General features: G+C 45.5%; 1 protein-coding gene across 1 annotated transcript in view; it reads left to right on the top strand.

The window, feature by feature from the left end:
• Positions 1-21,501, top strand: part of PTPN11 (protein tyrosine phosphatase non-receptor type 11) — a 59,459-nt gene that overhangs the window by 5,300 nt on the left and 32,658 nt on the right. Inside the window, exons 2-6 of the mRNA XM_066603226.1 lie at positions 9,453-9,575; positions 11,714-11,908; positions 12,644-12,836; positions 21,065-21,181; positions 21,305-21,418. Of these exons, the coding sequence (XP_066459323.1) occupies positions 9,453-9,575; positions 11,714-11,908; positions 12,644-12,836; positions 21,065-21,181; positions 21,305-21,418 (742 nt within the window). The remainder of the gene's footprint in view (positions 1-9,452; positions 9,576-11,713; positions 11,909-12,643; positions 12,837-21,064; positions 21,182-21,304; positions 21,419-21,501) is intronic.

The following is a 21,501-nucleotide window of genomic DNA, read 5'->3' as shown; positions in this document are numbered from 1 at the left end:
GGGTGGAAGCTAAGTGTACACTCGTTTGGCCTCCATCCGACTAGTAGACCTCAATTGACATGCTTAGCACATATATTAAGTGTTTCCCCCGACATACTGTACACACTAATGGCCTCGTTTATCAAAACTGTATGGAAATAAAAACCGGTGCTTGTTGCCCATAGCAACCAATCACAGAGCAGTTTTCATTTTACTACAGCAGTTTTGGAAAGGAAAGCTGAGCTGGCAATGGTTGCTACGGGCAACAGACAGTTTTTCAACCGTTTTGATAAATGAACCGCTATGGAAAAATAAATGTGGGTTGAATGCGGACTTACTGCAACCACATTCACTTACATTAGCATGCAATGCAGCTGGGGCATCGTGCCGTCTTTTGCTGTGTCGTGGCGAACGTTGGCGTGTAACCCGAATGTAAATGTAGAGAGACAAGAAATTGTGAAACTGCAAATATGTGGTCATAAATATTACCGTGTGAAACTTGGCACTACTGTGCCATCCAAGTTGGCGGTGTTCGATGCTTAGAGTATGTCCCTTGCCGGTACGTATGCTCATACGTCAGCACTCGCTTGGTAAGCCACACAGCAGGGGATCCCGAGCCACAGGTTTGGGGACTTTATTTTAAAGCATTTGTGGACAATCCCTTTAAGACCGAGGCTAGTCAGATGCCGGGAGCTAGGTAGCCACCTAGAAGTTTACTACAGGGGCTTATCCTTTTAGGTTAGGCAGGTTTTGTGAGTCATTGCTCGTCTTGTCCTGGTTTGTGTCTTTTATGGATGGATTATGTGAGATGGCGACCAATTTGGTCTTCGCCAGGGACAGCACTGTTCTAGTCAGTGTAAAAGGCTGACCTGGACGGAGACCAAAGAGGTTTCCTTCTGACATCCTCACCCCTACGGTGCGGTCCTGGGTTCCATCCCTGTATAGTTTGTGTAAGGGATGGAAGCCAAGACATACCCAGTGCTGGACACGCAAAACGTAGCATGAAGACAACCTCGGGCTACCTACACACGGGCGAGCGCGATATCTGGCCAAAAGACTTGGCCTGATTTTGCGCTCAGCAACATACAAGGAACGGGGTTCATATTCGCGAGAGTCTCGCGATGTACAAATTGCAGATGAGTTTCTCAGCCGTGTGAATCCGGCCATACTCCTCATCTACGCTAGCTTGGATAGTGAAGAATGTGCGCGGATGTATGACCGATCATGGAGATGGGGATTTCAATACAGCCACGTTGTCATGGATGGCAGTGCGCCTGACCGAAATCATAAAGGAATTTGATGCTGTTTAAAAAAAAAAAAAAAAAAAAAGTTAAATATTAAAATAACAGTTGTTCAATTTGTTTTTTAGTCGGGGCACATGCTCAGCAAAAACTGTAGAATTAGTTTTTCCTTAGGAGGTCAACTCACCCCTGAAGGTATACTGTGTTGCCAGCGTGCATTTTACATGTGGATGTTAGGCGTTTTTTAGTCAGAAATGCCTCTCCTCACTTTTGTGAAATTGCGATCCTCAGGAGCGTGTTTCCCGCGTGTCAGAGGATCGCAGGTTGTGTTCAATGGCAATCCTCGCAATCATGGCACATCACACGGCATGCGATGTCTTTTAACCTCTCATGGGAAACAATGGGCAAGGTGTTCCGAGAGCGCCAAAAAATAGGACATTCAGCTAATTTTAATATCTGTGAGGAAAAAAATTGTTCATGTGAGTAACTCCTTTCAAAAGGATTGAGTTGATATTTGTGAGATTCACGTTCGTGTGCATGTAGCCTTAGTTATATTCTAGCTGCAGCCTGCTCTCATTGTACTTCTCCTTCCTTAGGGGGGTCTCACCCAAATGGAGACACGATCGCAGTCCGCATGTAGTTTAGATTGTATCCAAGAGTGTGAAGGAAAAACAATTTGTGTATTCTGTGAGGGGAAGAAAAATCGCAGCATGCTGTATTTTGCCGAGGACTCTGTGCCGAAGGCATCCATTGAAGTCAATGGAGGCGTCCGACCCGCAGCCCATACGGTATTGCGTATGGCTATGGGTACCAAGCGACCCCGTAAGCTTCCATGCAGTTGTCAGTGCCAAAAGAACATCTCTTGCTGGTAATGGGGATTGAAAACCCCCGACAAAAGATTGATCTAATTGGTTCTCGAGCACTGGCTCAGCCAATCAAGAGCCAGCGCTCCATGAACCAGTCACATCGCGGGAAAAAGCGCCTGTGTGAGGGGGACCTAAGGACACGGTCACATGGCAGTATTTGGGTCAGTATTTATAGGCCGAAGCCAAGACCAGAACCTACACAGGGAAGATGGGTAAGTTGTTCCATTAGACATTTTTCTCTCTTTTCTCAGCGTACGAATCCTGGAGATAAATGGTGACCAAATTCCTGCCACGTGAAAATAGTCTAAGGTTGCACCCTCAGCGGCTTTTTTGGCTTTTTCTCTCAAACCCGATTTGCAGTTTACAAAATGCCGTATGTTCTCGGTATGGCCCAGTGTCCACGGGCGGATCGGATTCCGCCTGCGGCCGAGGACACTGCTTACCCATCTGGGTCTTCTGCATGCCTGTTCGGGTCTTCTATTTTCTTCACTGTGGATGTGTGCAGAAGCGCAGGCCTCCACACATGCGCAGTGGACAGGCCGCGGATCAGACAGCTTCCAATCCAATGGAAGCCATCTTTGCAGGATCGGCACTGAAAGGGAGCATGCTACGATTTGTTTTCCTGGATCAAAAGGTCCGCTAAACAAATCCACATGCTTTAACTCATCTGTGGACGCCATGCTTCCCTATGGGTGGGTTGATTTGCAGATCTTCTGCGTGGATTCCGCAAATCAGATCCGCCCATGTACATTGGGCCTTAGGCTTTATTTAAGGTGTTTGTCCACAGACTTTTCCATGGATGGGGAGGGGGTGGGGGTGGGGGCGGGGGCCCTGAAAGAATTGCATGTTAAAAATGGGTCGCGCAAAAAAAGCCTCACCAAAAATGTTTGCGTTAAAAGAAAACTATGAGGCCTTGATGTGAGCGTAAGGCCGTGTTCACATTAATGAGATTGTCACCATCTTTTACACCCCTCTCTGAGAGTGGCATAAGGGCTCCTTCACACTGGCGAGAAAATCGTGCGATGCGAAATTGAGTGAAAACGCATGATTATGAAGCCAATGCTTTTCAATGGTTTCATTCTCATTTGCGATGTTTTCACTCCTTCGATGCTGCGTGAAAAAAAATAACATCTCCTTTCTTTTTGCGGCAGGGGATTCCTTCAGCCCACAGGGGTGCGAGGCTGTCACATCCAGGGGTTTCGTTTTGTACCTAGTGGGGCTGACAGCAGCAGCAGCGCCAGCACCATTGAGAACATCGTGATCTTTTGCTGCGGTTGTCACAGCCATGACGGGGATGAAGAGAACCTCTGGCGGGATGCAAGGCTGTTTCCATGTGAAAACTGGCATCCAGGGGTTTTCAGAGAGCTTGCAATGGTGATATTGGGCCGCGAACCACAGCCCAATATCCCTTTCGCCAGTGCGCAGGAGCACTAAGGTAGTGGCAGGCACACTGATTACAGTGATGTGTCTGCTGTGTGGATCTGTGCAGGAGTTTTGGAGAAACTTACATTTTATCAGTGGCAGCACATGCATAGAGGCCTGGATATTCATGAGCTGCAGGCTAGCCACACCCACCTACCCTCCACCTAATGATTGACTGCTGTCTACCTATAACTGGACATGGAGAGAGCTGCCAGTCATTGGTTGGAGGGCGGGATGGGTGTGGCTGGACTACAGCTCATGAATATGCAGGACTAGTTCTGTGTGTATCTGCTGCTAATAAAATGCAAGGTTCTCCCAAACTACTGCACAGATACGTACAGCACACATATCGCTGTAATCAGTGTGACAGGCCCTACAATACGGTGCTCTCAGTGAGGGCTGTAGAAAGATGGTCACCGATTCCCTCTAAAATCCGCATCAGAGAAATCCAATTTTTCCGTGGAAGTAGGTGTAAAAAAAATCTGCCTAGTTACTACTGACTTTCATTTGAAGATAATTCAGATCCACGTGTGGACTTCCTTCATTCAATCCAGATTAACTGTTTTTGTTGTTTTTCGGACATGGATTCTGCGTCACAAATTGTCTATTTTAACCCCTTGCCACGTGAACCATCAGGCTGATTTCCATTGAACTCGATGAGATGGTAAAATGATGCGGCATTCATTGTAGAATCCATGCAGAAAGCCCCTTGTTGCGATCAGCGCCTACGGGTACATGCGCATGCAACGCTTCACCCCAGTGGGAAAATGCAATGAAGATGCATCAAAATCTGCAAGTTGCATGTGGATTTTATGCAGATGTGTAGCAGATTTCACACCCTCGTTTGATGGGCTGAGATCTGGGGTGAAAGTTTGCAGTATAAATTGGCAGGCTACGGGTTTACAATTCGCACCACAGATCAATTTAAGCTGTAGATATATATATTTTTTCTTGAAATCTCCTCCACATTACTTGTACTGTAAACTGCTGCAGAGTTTCTTCATGATTCTGCTGCGAGGAATCCTCGGTGTGTGCTACATGTGGACATATCCGGTGATATCACATGTGCCGTTTTCATGCAGCTAGAAGTGGATACAAAATAGGGAAGTGGAATATTTCCCATATACCTCACTTCATGGCAAGCTCTTCATATGTAAAGCTGTGTGAAAGTCTTTAGACTTTGTTCACACACACCATTTGTGGTGTATTTGTTTGCTGTTGCTCTAAGGGCTTATTCCGACATGCGTATATTGGCCAGGTTTTCACGCCCGGACGATATATGCTTTCCCGCTCTGCAGAGGGAGGAGACGGGCAGGAGCAGTGCACGGAGCTCCCGCCTTCTCTCTGCCCCTTGTCATTATTTGCGATGGGAGGGGCAGCACGGGGGCGGAACTTGGCTCCACCCGTGCCTCGCCACTCCTATTGCAAACAGTGGCAAGGGGGCAGGAGCTCAGCACACCGCTCCCGTCCTGTCCCGCCTCCTCCTCTGCAGATAGGGACACTGTATATCAGCCAGGCGATATACATACGTTTGAATCAGCTCTAAGGAACGTGTGTGAAAGGAAAAGCCAGCATTTTTTTAAATTAGTGTGTGAATTGTTTTACAGACTTTTTGGGTGTTTTTTTTCCCCCCAATTCACACATTTCTAATAATTAGTTTTCATTTCCTTTTAAGGAAGGCTTTATAAAATAAGCGTCAATCATACAGCCTGCTGTAACTGCAAAAAAAGCCACTGACCCAAAAAACACAAGCTAAGTGAAAGACAACAAAAAACCCAGTTTGCATCACACTTAATATATTCATACTGACTTTCAACTAATATCCTGCTGCACAAGTTTTTGCTCAAAGCGTGGCATTTTTTTCTAATAATGCTGCGTGTGAAACCAACCTTATAAAGATGGACTAGATTACTCTAGATCTTTTAATGTTGGTCGTTTTCTATGCTCTCTGATTCGCCCACCTGCCCTTGTATTTGGCGTTCTTTGCTCTTGGACTGCAGTATTTGGCCACAAGAGGGCGCGCTGCATCTATGATAAGGATATTCATTATTCTACAGCTGGAGCAGCTGCATTTGCCACAGCACATCATTTATTTTTATACATTTCCTGTTAGTTGTTCAGCTCTGTAAATGGAGTATGATGGCTCACATCAGTCCTTGTCCATCGGTATATTATTTGTTAATCTATAATACAGGGCCGTAGCTAGGGGGTTATCTAAATTCATTTTTGCAATTTTTAAAACCACATCCAGAGTAAGTACTGATGTATACAAACTGTATCATAGATCTCAAATACAACACTCCTAAAAGTCTATGACCCTTAGGTCTCCTGCACACGGGTGGATCTGCATTGCGAAATCCAGGGCGGGATTCCGCCTCCAGACTCTGCAGCAAATCCAGCCCATAGCATGCTATGACAATGCGCGAATTCCTTGCCGCGGCTGCTTCCATTGAAGTCAATGGAAGCTGTCCGTACGAAGCCATTCTGCAGTCATCATTGCAGAATGGTCGCGGCAGCTGCGTCATCGCCAGAGCCACGCTGCAGCATCATTGCAGAATGGTCGTGGCAGCTGTGTCATCGCCACAGCAACGGCGCGGCGTCCTCTGTACTGCGCATGTGTGCCGGCGCGTCAAACGCCAGACAGGTAAGCTGGGGTCACCGGCTGGGCATGGGGTCTAACTCTGCTGGGCAAATTCTGCATGCGGGGTCCGTTCCGGTCCGCCCATGTGCAGGCAGCCTTAAACAGACCTTCCTGTACACATTGAAAGATATACATGCAGAACATTTAGTGAACATACACAGTTCATCCCATTCCCCAATTCCCTCTTCATTAAACTACTAACTACGACCTGTCTATCCGTGCGTGAGTGGGTTTGTGAGAGACTTGCATACTCCGTCCCTGATTACATGACAGCGACATCATCAAAGGTCCTTCATCCCCAGTGAGGGAGCTACATGCTCCGCCCCTGATCACATGACATCAGCACAGGTCCTGTACGCACACGGCTGTACGGTATTCCATAGCAACTGAGGCTGCAGGGATTTTTAAGTTATTCACTTGGGATGAGTGTCGCCGTCATGTGATCAGGGGTGTGGAGCATGACTGTGATGTCATCACAGGTCCTTCATCTCCAGTGCTGTCCTGCTTCTGATCCCTGTTGTATGGGATGTACAATATATTTAGCAGAGCTGTGCGTGTGGGATGCGCATGTAGCGCAGCTGTGCGTGTGGGATGCGCATGTAGCGCAGCTGTGCGTGTGGGATGCGCATGTAGCGCAGCTGTGCGTGTGGGATGCGCATGTAGCGGAGCTGTGCGTGTGGGATGCGCATGTAGCAGAGCTGTGCGTGTGGGATGCGCATGTAGCGGAGCTGTGCGTGTGGGATGCGCATGTAGCGGAGCTGTGCGTGTGGGATGCGCATGTAGCGGAGCTGTGCGTGTGGGATGCGCTTGTAGCGGAGCTGTGCGTGTGGGATGCGCTTGTAGCGGAGCTGTGCGTGTGGGATGCGCTTGTAGCGGAGCTGTGCGTGTGGGATGCGCTTGTAGCGGAGCTGTGCGTGTGGGATGCGCTTGTAGCGGAGCTGTGCGTGTGGGATGCGCTTGTAGCGGAGCTGTGCGTGTGGGATGCGCTTGTAGCGGAGCTGTGCGTGTGGGATGCGCTTGTAGCGGAGCTGTGCGTGTGGGATGCGCTTGTAGCGGAGCTGTGCGTGTGGGATGCGCATGTAGCGGAGCTGTGCGTGTGGGATGCGCTTGTAGCGGAGCTGTGCGTGTGGGATGCGCTTGTAGCGGAGCTGTGCGTGTGGGATGCGCATGTAGCGGAGCTGTGCGTGTGGGATGCGCATGTAGCGGAGCTGTGCGTGTGGGATGCGCATGTAGCGGAGCTGTGCGTGTGGGATGCGCATGTAGCGGAGCTGTGCGTGTGGGATGCGCATGTAGCGGAGCTGTGCGTGTGGGATGCGCATGTAGCAGAGCTGTGCGTGTGGGATGCGCATGTAGCGGAGCTGTGCGTGTGGGATGCGCATGTAGCGGAGCTGTTCGTGTGGGATGCGCATGTAGCGGAGCTGTGCGTGTGGGATGCGCATGTAGCGGAGCTGTGCGTGTGGGATGCGCATGTAGCGGAGCTGTGCGTGTGGGATGCGCTTGTAGCGGAGCTGTGCGTGTGGGATGCGCTTGTAGCGGAGCTGTGCGTGGGGATGCGCTTGTAGCGGAGCTGTGCGTGTGGGATGCGCCACCAGAAACACTGGAACTATAATTTCCTGATAATTACTAGCGTATGTAAAATGAATGCTAGATTCAGTCTACCCTATGCACAGTGTGACTCTAGTCTGAGACTCTCCGCCTACTCTCGGGTGGATCAGCGTTGATGACGCCAGCAATATTGCTGCTTTTACACAGAATAATTATTGTCAGGATTCCCGCAATCCAGCAAGAATCTGAATGATTGCGTGTAAATGCACGCACTGAATGAACGGCGAATACAAGGTTATTTTCACTTTTCGTCCGTTGTTCAGATTATGCATGCTGGAGGCTGATGGAGGTATCGTTCGGTATAAACAGCCGGTCGTTAATTTATGAACGACTACCTGCTAACTGTGAATGGAGGCGGTTGGGCTTGAACGATGCCCGGCTCTGCTCCACCTCCATTCAGTCAACGACGCTCATTCCTGTGCCTTTTACACAGGAATGATTATTGCTGGGACGACTTGTTGGGCGTCTGTTGCCAGAAAGATCTTCTGTGTAAAAGCACACTATGTTCATCCTTTATGTTCAAGGCTCTCCCCCTATCAATTTTCTACCTAATCACAGTTGTTGTTGCCCCCTGAGCGGGCGAGGCTTGGCTCCGTGCTGCCAGCCACGTTGTGTGGCTTCACCCTAACCAATCCTATAGGTGGCCTGCAGTTAGGCGGGTTGGCTTCCTGCTAGCAGAGGGAATGTATGGGAGGCAGCGGGATGTAATTGCTAGAGCAGTGTTCCCCAACTCCAGTCCTCAGGGACCGCCATCAGGTCATGTCTTCAGGATATCCTCAGTGTTGCACAGGTGATGTAATTATTGTCAGTGCCTCAGACATTGCCACAGGTGTTCTTGCCATAGGATATCCTGAAAACATGACCTGTTGGGGGTCCCTGAGGACTGGAGTTGGGGACCTCTGTGCTAGAGGAAGGAGGGCGGTGGGATGGGAGTAACCCGGCTACGATTACTTGCTGCTTTTTAAATTGAGAATAGGGGCTACTGGGATGGTGTAAATGGAGGAAGACAGAAGTATGCATTACTTTAACTACTGAATAAAATGGCACTCACAGCGGTGTACAAGCAAAACTGACTACTTTAGAGCCGGACATTCACTCATCGTAAACATCCTCAACCCCTAAGGCTAGGTTCACACGGGACGTATTCCCGTCGGAAATCCCGCGGTTTGGCCGCAGCCGAAACCGCGAGATTTCCGACGGGAGAACCGCCGCGGAAAAACCCGCAGCGGCTTTGAAGCGGTCCGGCCGCTCGCTTTTCCGCCATGGCCGGCGCTCCCATAGAGGGGAGCGCGGCCGCGCCAAAAGTAAACAAAAAAGAAAAGTAAATAGACATGCTGCATCTTACCGCAGCAGATTGGCAAAATTCCACGCGGAATTGCCGCTGCAAATCCGCCCTGTGTGAACCCAGCCTAAGAATAAACAAAATGCTGAATGTTCTATGAATGTGTGGCTCCTTTAAGGGTGTGCATACATATTGGAGATGATCCACGAGATCACCTGCTAATTGCCAGGCTGCACCTGGACTTGCTATTATTTCAGTTGTCAAAGTGCAGCCCGGCAACCTGCGTGTGATCTGCAAGTGGGGACTGTGGATTGTTTGCGGCATGTATCCTAAGACATCACTTTTTTTTCTTTTACTTGCTGTGCTTCATTGTTGACACCTTCTAATTAATTCCGTTGAATTTCCTTCTGCTACAGATGGTTCCACCCGAATATCACAGGTGTTGAGGCAGAAAATCTCCTGTTGACTCGTGGTGTTGACGGTAGTTTTTTGGCTCGGCCAAGTAAGAGTAACCCAGGCGATTTCACACTCTCTGTAAGGTAAGAGGGGGTTTCATGTGAGTTTGATAATATGTTTAAATGACTTCAGTGCCTAAATTTAGCAAGAATATTGATGATTAATAAGCAGCGGAAATGTTTATTACTGGCGGCCTTTATCTCGAGTCACATAAGCAAAGTAAAATGTTCTATGTGATAGGCCGTGCTCGCAATGTCTCGTGAGTTTCATCAGAAACTGAAAGCATGATGCAGTACCAAATCTTGTGACTGGCAAACTCTGGTGGTGACCAACGGGCCCCATTGACTTCTAACGGAGTCCATTGTGATCCACTGTAGTGTCTGTCATTTTGACAGGAAAAATAGCGCTGCATGAAGCGCTAGTTTTTCTGTCAAAAAACAGAATCTGCTGTGTAGGATCTGAAGAGATTTGAGCATGCCCTTTAATGTACCTTTAGGCCGCCTGCAGACGGCTAGGTCAGATCCGGCTGCGAGGATTCTCGCAGCGGGACCCGTCCCGTGCCCCTGCTGGGACCAGCGCGTACTCGCCTGCTTCCGCGGCCCCGGCTGTTTGATGTGCCGGATGCCGGCTGCGCGCATGCGCAGACCAGAGCCGCCACAGAAATAGAGCATGCCGCGATTTGTTTGCCGCGCGACATTTCACGCGGACAAATTGCGACCGTCTGCCTAGGATTGCGTTTGCTAACGCAATTCCATGGCAGCTTCCACGGGCGGAAATTCTGCGGGAAATCCCGCTGCAGAATTTCCGCCCGTGTGCAGGAGGCCTAAGTTATACAAACTTTTATTACAGTGCAGTACCCTGGAAAAAACTTACTGCACCTTACTATATGGTGGGAGACGGTGACCAGCTGTCGCTTCTAGGCTCCTGGCTTTAGTAGAGGCTTCAGCGCTGTGGGATGCTTTTAGTCTATAGCTGTTTTTCTTGTATACAAGAAGGTTCGCTGTCAGACCGGCCTCATATAAGTATATTATTGCTGCTTTTCTGCATCTGTAATTTGGACTTGTGCCACAGGGCTTAGTGATCTGAACTTGGAGCATCATTGGGACATATGATGCTCTGATTTCTGGTCAGTAAACCTTTGGTCGGGAGTGTCTCATGTCCCAAACGCTGCAGGGAAAATGTATCGGCACACGTAGCTTCCCTGTATGATAACTTCTTATCGCTGGGGGATAGAGATCTGGATCTGGGGTAATGACAGAAACAGAGCAATAATCGTTCAGTTTAACCCTTTCCAATCCACTGTCTGACCTCTGAAGACATTATGCTTTAAGGCTGTACAGCTCCAATGTTGGAAGACATCCGTCAGGGTTCTCTTTTTGTATATTGCCAGCCTCTCTGCTGTCGGAGACCATCCAATGTGTCACCTCATGCAGTACTGGCTTTAGCCAGCAGATAGCGCCATTGTATAACGGCAGAAAAAGAGTAAGCCCCCTAGGAAAACCAGGATATAAATTGGATTGGAAAGGGTTAAACACGAACCAACGACTAACCAGAATCGTGCACTTCTCGTTGGTTGTTCCGTTTCGGCCAGCTTAAAAACCAGCACCGGCTCGTGTATTTATCATGCAGTTTAATCAGTGTTTCACATAGGAATGTAAAACACTGAACAATAAGTGCCTGAAGACTTGAATTCTCAATGAGAATCATGCAATCTACATGGGCTGCGCGGGGATGAACGGGCTGGTCATGAAGTCACCCATCGTCATCATGTTCTGTCTAGAAAACAAGAACTCTTAAAGTACTTGTCCCACAAGAAATATTGTTTCTAGTTAAATACAGCCGATGGTGAAAAACTTTTTTCGTTACCTCCAGATATTCTAGGACTGTTAGAATAACGCCATCTGTGGTTTCTTTTGTGTCCATCTCAGTAAATGTTCTTTTGTACCCGTGCAATTAACCTCTTCTTGCAAAATGCACCACAAATAAATGGCGGGGGCACAGGCACAAGTCTTTGTTGTTTTAGCAAATACAACAGTATTGGCGATGCGGCTTGTAAGCATGCACTACCAGACAGGGTGCTCAGACTCTGCCATTAGCATTGTTGTACAGAACCTTTGTAGTGTTCCTGTATTTGGCTGTATATGAGGCTTGTATCCTGCTCATACAGGATGAATGGAATGAGTGACCACATCTTACAATGAAGACTTCTTTCTTATTTTAGGAGGAATGGAGCAGTGACACACATAAAGATCCAGAATACCGGCGATTACTATGACTTGTATGGAGGAGAAAAATTTGCTACACTTGCTGAATTAGTTCAGTATTACATGGAACACCATGGACAACTTAAGGAAAAAAATGGGGATGTTATTGAGCTGAAATATCCTTTGAACTGTGCCGATCCCACATCTGAGAGGTGAGTGTACTTCTATTACATAATATGACATTAAAGGGTTATCCAGGATGAGAAAAACATGACTGACTACTTTTGTTCCAGAAGTGGTGCCACACCTGTCCGTGGGTTGTTTCTGGCGCTGCAGCTCGGTTCCATTGACGAGAATGCAGTTTAGTGCCACACTTCTGCATCCAAAACCTGTTGACATGTACAGCACTACTTCTGGAAGACTGTTTCCTAATCCTGGACACACTCTTTAGCTGCTATTGTTCTGTCCTAGCTACTGAAATCTGCAATTAGATGCTTTGCATGTGTGTTTTTATTGACTAATGAAGCTTGCACATGGCAGAAGCAAACTGTGTAATGCCATATGGAATACACTCAAAGAAATGAAATGAAGGTTATGCCAGCCCGGTTTCATTTTGTGCACCTGGAACTCTCTTCTATTGCCAGAACGGGGATTCTGACCCCATCCTGGCTTACCACCACAGCCCATGGCCAGAAGAATGGACGGAGCTGAACTGGCTGGTCTACACTGTTTCCTTCTTTGGCTGTTTCCATCCTCCAGGCCACCAGTGGCTTACAGGCTTTATTTCCATCTCAGCCATGGATGTTGTTTTTTCCCCCCACTTATTTCAGGTGGGGAAATATACATTATAAAATATTGAATTGACCAACACGTGTACAAAACCGTAAGAGGCGATAAATAGGGAATAAAATGCCGTATGGCTCTAACAGTTTTTCCATTGCGTTTAGGTGGTTCCACGGTCATCTCTCAGGGAAGGAGGCTGAGAAGTTGCTAACTGAGAAGGGCAAACATGGAAGCTTTCTGGTGCGTGAGAGCCAAAGTCACCCTGGAGATTTTGTCTTGTCTGTTCGCACGGGTGATGACAAAGGAGAGAGCAATGATGGCAAGTCTAAAGTGACACATGTCATGATACGGTGCCAGGTAATCAATTTATTTTTACTACTATGTGAAAAAACAGAAAAAAACTTCATTGAAAGGGTTTTAATTTTAAAACTGCCTTCAATAAAGTTGTATAGTGCGGTGCAGAGGATTTGGTACAAGCTGCTAAATTCATGTTGCCCATCCAGCTATGTAAAAAGCGGAATATTTGCTGGGAGCTTCATGCAAGGATGTCTTTTAAAGGGAAACTGGGCTCTCTATGGCTCCCTGTTCATCGATAACTATTAAAAGGTATCAATATTAATATATTCTACCCTGGGATGTATAGCCTTTGGCCTGGGAGCCAAATGCGGCCGGTGCTCCATTCTGTTAGGCACCCAACTGTCAGGCTGCCAGTTATGGAAAGTTCTCTGTGGTTAGGTCAATTATAGGGGAAACTTTGGAGTTCTGCTGCAAACAACTTAAAGGAGCAATGCAGGAAAACCATGACTGGTATTCTCCGCCCTGAGCCCTTGTCATGCGCGGTCTCATCAAAGTTTGATATTGTAATCAAGTTCTGCATTTTTCCACTTGCATTGTATTTGTTACCAACAGACTTGGGCAATAAATTACGTGCTAGGTGTACCAATTAACCAACTCCCCCTTCTATTTTCGTAGAAACTCCCATATAACTAGGAACCAATACACATAATTAAGTCATGCCCCACCATTTAAGAATTGGTGTATCTTCATTATTACCAAAATATTCAAACCTATTTTTTAATAGATACATTCAAATAGATTACAAACCGACACATATATAAAGTGCCCTTGTGGATCAAAAGGGGTAAATGACTCAAAGTATATCATTATATATAGATTTAATAGCTATCATAGATATGGTTGGCGCATGCACTAAAAAGACAGTGTTCAAACCTAGTTACCTAAAATATACAATAGTACCGTGTTTCCCCGAAAATAAGGCACCCCTTGAAAATAAGGCACCCCCTGAAATTTGCAGAAGTCCCAAATATAAGGCACCCCTCGATAGTAAGGCATTATAAAGTGTGCAGGCAAGTCAAGAGGCCTGTCCCCTGCTGCCATCCCCGTTGTCTCCTACCTCCAGATGTATCGGTAGATCTGCAGACAGTCTGCTGTTATCCTGTCCCTGCTGTGCTGTACGAGTGTGCTGTTGTGAGCTCCCCTTGCTGGCTGGAAAAGTCCATACTGTACGTTCTGTTCCTGCTGTACATGTCTGCTGTGATGAGCTCCCCCTGGTGGCCGGAAGTTGCAATACCATCCCTGCTTAAAAGTGGTACAGGAATTTCTGTCTGCAGACAGGTGCGTTACTTTACAGACCTTATTTTTTTATGGCTCTATGTGTGAGTCAGGCAACCTGTGTGTGATTCTTAAAGGGGTTGTCCCGCGAAAGCAAGTGGGGGTATACACTTCTGTATGGCCATATTAATGCACTTTGTAATATACATCGTGCATTAATTATGAGCCATACAGAAGTTATACACTTACCTGCTCCGTTGCTAGCGTCCCCGTCTCCATGGTGCCGTCTAATTTCAGCGTCTAATCTCCCGATTAGACGCGCTTGCGCAGTCCGGTCTTCTCCCTTCTGAATGGGGCCGCTCGTGCTGGAGAGCTGCTCCTCGTAGCTCCGCCCCGTCACGTGTGCTGATTCCAGCCAATCAGGAGGCTGGAATCGGCAATGGAACGCACAGAGCCCACGGTGCACCATGGGAGAAGACCTGCGGTCCACCGTGGGTGAAGATCCCGGCGGCCATCTTCGCAAGGTAAGTAAGAAGTCACCGGAGCGCGGGGATTCGGGTAAGTACTATCCGTTTTTTTTTTTTTAAACCCCTGCATTGGGTTTGTCTCGCGCCGAACAGGGGGGGCTATTGAAAAAAAAACCCCGTTTCGGCGCGGGACAACCCCTTTAAGGCTGGGTTCTCACAGAGCGTATTTCCAGCGGAAATCTCGCGATTTGGCCACAGCGATAAACAGCGAGATTTCCGCCGGGAAAGCGTTGCTTCAAAACCCACGGCACTTAGCCGCTTATTTTGAAGCGACCTGTCTGCACGCTTTTCCGTTTCTGTGGCTGCACCACAACACCGGCTTCTCCCAGCTTTGCCGTGACAGATTTGCTGTCCCATGTGGACGAGATTTCTGAGAAATTTCGTCCACAAAGCTGGCCAATTGAGGGATTAGCGGCCACAGACGGATTTGCCGCGGCAAATTAAGACACCCCCTGAAAATAAGACGTAGCGCATATTTGAGAACAAAAATTAATATAAGACGCGTCTTATTTTTCGGGGAAACAGGGTAATAATGAAAACAAAGATCTGGTACGGTGTTAGCCAGTAGAGCAAAATGTGATTGTTCTCAGCAAGAGAAACCAAGTAATCTTGTAGATATGATACCTTTTAATGGCTAACAAAAATACATGATGTAATGATAGCGAGCTTCTGAACCAACGCAGGGTTCTTCTTCAGGTTTAATGGATTGGATCTGAAGAGGCATGGATATTTATACACACTTATAACATACATACTTATGACAAGGCACAGATATGGATGTGATTGGTTCGCACTTAAAAGGAATTCTGCACAGCAAACAAACTTTTTTTGTCTAGGCACTGATAGCGGAGTAAAAGTTTTATGGTCCCTAAATTACTGTTGGGGGGGGGGGGTCAGGCAGGCTAGAAATGCTACAAGAGGTGCACAAACCTTTTTAGCTAAACACTGATAAGGGAGTGAAAGTTTATGGTCCCTGAATTACTGTCTTATCTGCATAATAAATGTCTCACACTTCCCATTCACGCATAAATCCTGGGGAATAATTTAACCCAGTATTCAGCGTGTCAAAGGTTGTTATCAATTTATATTCCCAAATTCTTCTGTGGTTTTGTGACTTGAAACCACCCTTCAATATCAAAACTCTCATATCTCCTATGTTATGTCCATGGTTAGAGAAGGGCTCGGCCACAGGCAATTCTCTTTTTCTGTGTTTAATCGTGTGGCGATGAGATCTCATCCTTGCTTAGCTAAAAATGTTTGTGCACCTCTTGTAGCATTTCTAGCCTGCCCAACCCCCCCCCCCAACAGTAATTTAGGGACCATAAAACTTTCACTCCGCTATCAGTGCCTAGACAAAAAAAGTTTGTTTGCTGTTGCAAAATTCCTTTTAAGTGCGACCCAATCACATCCATATCTGTGCTTTGTCATAAGTATGTATGTTATAAGTGTGTATAAATATGCATGCCTCTTCAGATCCAATCCATAAGCCTGAAGAAGAACCCTGCGTTGGTTCGGAAGCTCGCTATTATTACATCATGTATTTTTGTTAGCCATTAAAAGGTATCATATCTACAAGATTACGTCGTTTCTCTTGCTGAGAACAATCACATTATACTATAGTAAAGCGCGAATGCAGTATTAATTCATACATCCAGGCGATGCCAAGATATGCATACCTGCAAACCGAACGCAATTACAGAGGTTGGAGCGGAAGTCTATGCTCCGACCTCTGTGTAGTGGCCGGCGCTTGTAAGTGCAGGCACGGCTCTCGTTGATTTCAATGAGCAGTTACAAGCGCCGACCACTACACAGAGTTCGGAGCAGAGACTTCCGCTCCAACCTCTGTGCGCCTGCTGACAGCGTTGAGATTACATGTACAGCTGATCAGTCTGAGTCCAAGTGACGGACCCCAGCCGATCAACAATTGATGACCCATCCTGAGGATAATATTCTCCCTGGAAAACCTCTTTGAGGAAAAATCCTACCGACCTTAGGCCATGTTGATGATTAACATTAGTACGTTGAAGGTAGGGTCTCTACCATAGGTTTCCAATAATAATCTATAAACTTCTACACTGAATCACACAAGCCACCCACCCCTGACACAATAGAGCGCCTGGGAGGATTCAGCGGGTCCTTCTGTATTTGTGGTAAAAAGTTTAATGTTGGAATTCTTGGACACAACTACTAGGGCATCATGCGTTTTCTTAAGGATAATCCAGTGTGTAAATGCATCCTCCAAAAGACCAAACAGCTCCTGAGAAAATGTACTCAGAGGGTAAGAATCTGATCTCATTTCTATATACCTGCGGTGTTCACCCTTTGGCCGATGGTTCCATTCTGTTTAGCACCCAACCATCAGGCTGCCACTCACTGCTCAACAAACTTTTACAAAAGTCATGTTACTGAAATAAAAGTAGTAATTTCATATCAATTTTTATGTGCTGAACAAGAATATGACAGTCAGAATGCTAAATTGGCTTCTTTATTTTTGTAATCTGCAATAATTGTTTACATCACGAGATGCATGCCAATAGTAATGGCCGATAGTTAATACCTTCAAACGAGAGACAATGAAAAGTTTCAGTACTCATATTCGTGTTAAGCACACCAAAATATTGTATTGACCATTGTTATGAAGAGTTCTGTGTGGTTGAGTCTGTTATAGGGGCAAACTTGGAGTTCCGATGCGAACAACTTTAACCCTTTAATGACGCTGCAATTTTTTTTTCTTTTCCATTTTCGTTTTTTCCTCCCCCGCCCTTTAAAAAAATAAAATAACAATTTCTAACTTAGTTATTCATTTTTTAAAAATAATTACAAAGATTTCTAACACTTTGTTATCACTTTGTGATTATGGAGTATTGAGTGCAGAATGATGGGGCAAGGGGGGGGGGGGCGGCACTTGATTTAAAAAAACATTTTTTGAGCAAGGCCATAACATTAAAAAAAAAAAGTGAAAGGGTTTGCAGACTTGCCAAATGCATGGTAGTTTAACATAGTACTTCACTTTTACCCAGATTACCCCTTTTAATAGAGTATTCCAGTGGTATACTGGCTAAGAGCAGACAACCCCCATTCTTCTACTATCTGGGGGTATTCTTCTGGAACTCCAGCATATATTGTCCATGGGCCATAAATGTCACAGATAGGAATACCTATAAGTTCTATTGCAGTACCTCAGACCAGAAATTGTTCTGCTCCCTTGGTCTGTACTGATCACTTTGTGCCCATATAGTTAAAAGAAACATTCCTATGAAAAATCCGCTTTCATACAAGGTATATGTTGTCTTACCTGTACATTATGAATGCTTTGTGCTGTTACTTCCCTGACTACGTTATTTTTTATGTTGTACCATTGGTTGGCTGTTATTTCACAGCACTAATTCTTCGAGGCCAATAATTGGGACTGTCGTATGCTAATTATCTCTCCATACACAACTAAGCGCCTCCTAGTGGGGTAAAAAATAATTGCCGGTGTCATTCATGCATCATAGCTCTGACTAATATTAAAAAGTAAAAGCAGAACCAAAATCCCCTTATTCCTTGTATAGAATTGGGAGATTTGTTGCAAATTCACTGCTGAAATCCCTTCCAAAAGTACAGTACACGCTGTGGAGTTTCAGAGCTTCAAGCTTTCCCTTTCTTGTAGACGTCTTCAAGATTCAACGCATAATTTACCCAAAGCAAAATGCGAAATCCTAGTAAAACCTTAAGCAAAAAATGTATGCAACTTCCCTGCAGTGCAAAGTTTCTTCTGCGTGTGAACATGGCTCTAGGGTCAACTTATAATTGCCCCTAGAGTATGGTGGTTTGCCTGTGTTCAGGCATGATGTTTGACATGTCGGATTTCAATCAGCCTTGTTGGATTTAAACATAACTTAATCTTTGCTCCTGCGGGTGATAACATGTTGTCAGATGTCTCTAGTCCCAGCTTAAGGCCCATTTACACACAACGATTATCGCTCAAAATTCGTTTAAACGATGGCATATGAGCGATAATCGTTAAATGTAAATGCTGCCATCGTTCATTCTTCGGCTAAATGATGATTTTAAGGTAAGAGAGGGATAACAGGGACCGCAGGCTGTGTTCTGCAAAGAGATTATATTGTATTCTGCTGACAGCCTGTGTGAGAACAAGGGAGCTGTGTGCAGAGCTCAGACCACATGCTGTGCTCAGCAAACAGCCCTTTTACATGCAAATGAGGTTGATGAAGTGTTAATGGACATTAACACTTTATGCAAAATGTTCTCTAAAACGGTCAATCTTTCAATCCTATGAAAGGTTGTCTTTGCGTGTAAATGGGCCTTTATTCTCCCTTAACCTTTTAAATAAATACCCAGCTGTGGCATGTTTAAGATGCGGTCAGAAGACCTACCTGTCTGCCAAACCAGCTGATTCATGTCATGTATCTCCTTTGTATGGCCAGTTTTATAGGAACCAGAATAGCAAGTTTCGACCACTGGGGATGTTACTATCTTAAACACTGATCCTTCATTCTATACTAGTGTTTCTCAAACTTCAGTCCTCACAACCCCCTATAGGTCATGATTTGAGGATATCCTATAGAGGGAACACCTGTGGCAATGTTTGAGGCACTGACAATAATTACTTAATTTGTTCTATATCATCGAAATCCTAAAAAACCTGACTGGCTGGGGGGTGGTGAGGACTGGAGTTTGGGGAACACTGGTCTATACTTTGGGGTTGAACCTAAAGAAGCATCCTAATATATGAACCACTAAGCAGTACATTTTGAAGCCTTTGGATAAAAGAGATCTAGTTTTTTGTTTGACGCTTCTGTCACATCTTCTTTTTGACACCTACGCCATGAGCCATTGGCTGTGGCCCTAAGCTGGTTCTACTGTAACGAAGTGCATTTCACCTTCTCCCTTTACATTTGCTGTAAGTGCCATACTGCTTTATTCTTTTATGGTAGAGATCTGCTGTCAGTAGACTCCCTTTCAATCTGCGCATATAAGAAACTGTCCTCACAACACCGGCATTCATTACAATTTAATAAGTAGCTGCAAAAAAAAAAAGTTATTTAATCAGATGGAAAATGCCAAGCCATTTCCAGTAAACATTCATTTGTAGCTTTTGTCCTTGAGGTATGCTGGTAATAAGTACGTCAGCAGAGAATTTTCTGTGTCTACAATTTTTCTGTTGTCCTAGTTCTGTCTATCAAACTCGAGAGTTGAACTTGCAAGCCCTAGAAAATGTGATCCTGAGTAAGGAGCCCATCCTACAGAGATGTGCATTTAGTCAACGCTCTTCAGTTGGCGCACGTGTTGGTTGCAATTGATATGTTTGGTATGAAAGGAAAATAATGATGAGCCATTTCTTTGATGAACTATGGGAGAGAGGAACGGGGTGTTTTAGACGCAAAGGTTGCCAAATATACTTTAGGCCTATGTCAGCCGGTATCTTGGTTCTACCAGGTTGAGATGAGTCAGCTGCTCGTGTAGCTTTTACAGCGGGTAACCGGTTGCTTCGAGGTAATAAGAACTGACTGGCAGCTGTATGAATTATTTATCATGTGCTACATGCAGGAATTCACATTACGTAACTTTATGGAGTTTCTAAGTACACCTTCTTGTAGACCGTCTTCTGGGTCATTAGGTCATTGATACGCTCTTCCCATATACTTTTAAGGTATTTTCTTCTCAGAGTTTTATGGCATGAGCTGTAGATACGCCATGAAAGTCTGATAGATGCAGGTTCTTTTGCAAAGAACGGAGAGTCGCTCAACACAAGCATGTCTACTGGTGGCCTAGAGTATGGCTAGCATAGCCCGCTCGGTTGTTTCTGTTATTTCGGCTGCTGTGAACAGAGGAAGACTAATTGGTTGTGAATTTCCCATTCATTCTTTCTAATTTCTTCTTGAATATAACTGATGCAGAAGCCCACCAGTTTGTATCTGCCTTCATCTGTTCCATCATGATAATTATTTTTCTAATATATTCTGTTATAATCTGCTTTTTTTCCCCTCATTGTATTCATTGAGTGACGGATTGAAAAACTGATGAAAACTGGCTTCAGCTCTAGAGTAAAAACAAAAAATGTGACAACTTAGTCTTACAACTTAAAGACGTTTTCCCAAGAATATAAGCCCCTCTTCATAAACCCCGTTAGGGTGTATGAACATCATATTGCGGGGTTCTCTTCTCCGCTCCCCCTCTTTAAGCCGGAACTGATAGCTGCTCATTGTAACATTGGCTCCCATTCTGACAGACTTTGAGCTGGCCTTGTATTACAAAGGATGGCATTGGCTATTCATCTGAATGGCTGTCAGATAATACGTTTTTTGTTTACCCTTGGGATCACTTTCTAAATAGGGTTGTGTCTGATGAGACAACCCCTTTAACCTTTGAGATCTGCCATGTCCATGGCACAAAGCATTCCCAGCTTTTGCATCTCTGTATAATATGACAGATACGATAAGCCGCTGTTAGAATTATAATGCTCTGCTATTTGTTTTACAGGATCTGAAATATGATGTTGGTGGCGGAGAGAAGTTTGATTCTTTGACAGATCTGGTGGAACATTATAAGAAGAACCCAATGGTTGAAACACTTGGAACAGTTCTGCAACTCAAACAGGTGCGAATGAAAAATGCATAGATGGATGTGGAATCACTTGGAGGGAAAGTCAAGTTAATGAATCTTGCAATTTCAGCCCTCTTTTTACATATGAAGTAACCCTTTGGTATTGCTTTATTTCAGCCTTTGAATACAACACGTATAAATGCAGCAGAAATCGAGAGTCGAGTGAAGGAGCTGAGTAAACCTGCTGAAACCGCTGATAAATTTAAGCAGGGCTTTTGGGAGGAGTTTGAGGTATGGATGTACCTAATACAGATGTTTCTAATACTGGGATTATGCAAGTATCTTTTTGAAAGGGAGGACATTTATTCTTTCCT

The sequence above is a fragment of the Eleutherodactylus coqui genome, chromosome 5, assembly GCF_035609145.1.
Source record: "Eleutherodactylus coqui strain aEleCoq1 chromosome 5, aEleCoq1.hap1, whole genome shotgun sequence".
Taxonomy (NCBI): domain Eukaryota; kingdom Metazoa; phylum Chordata; class Amphibia; order Anura; family Eleutherodactylidae; genus Eleutherodactylus; species Eleutherodactylus coqui.
The sequence above is the reverse complement of the archived record's forward strand: the minus strand, read 5'-3'. Positions and strand labels throughout refer to the sequence as shown.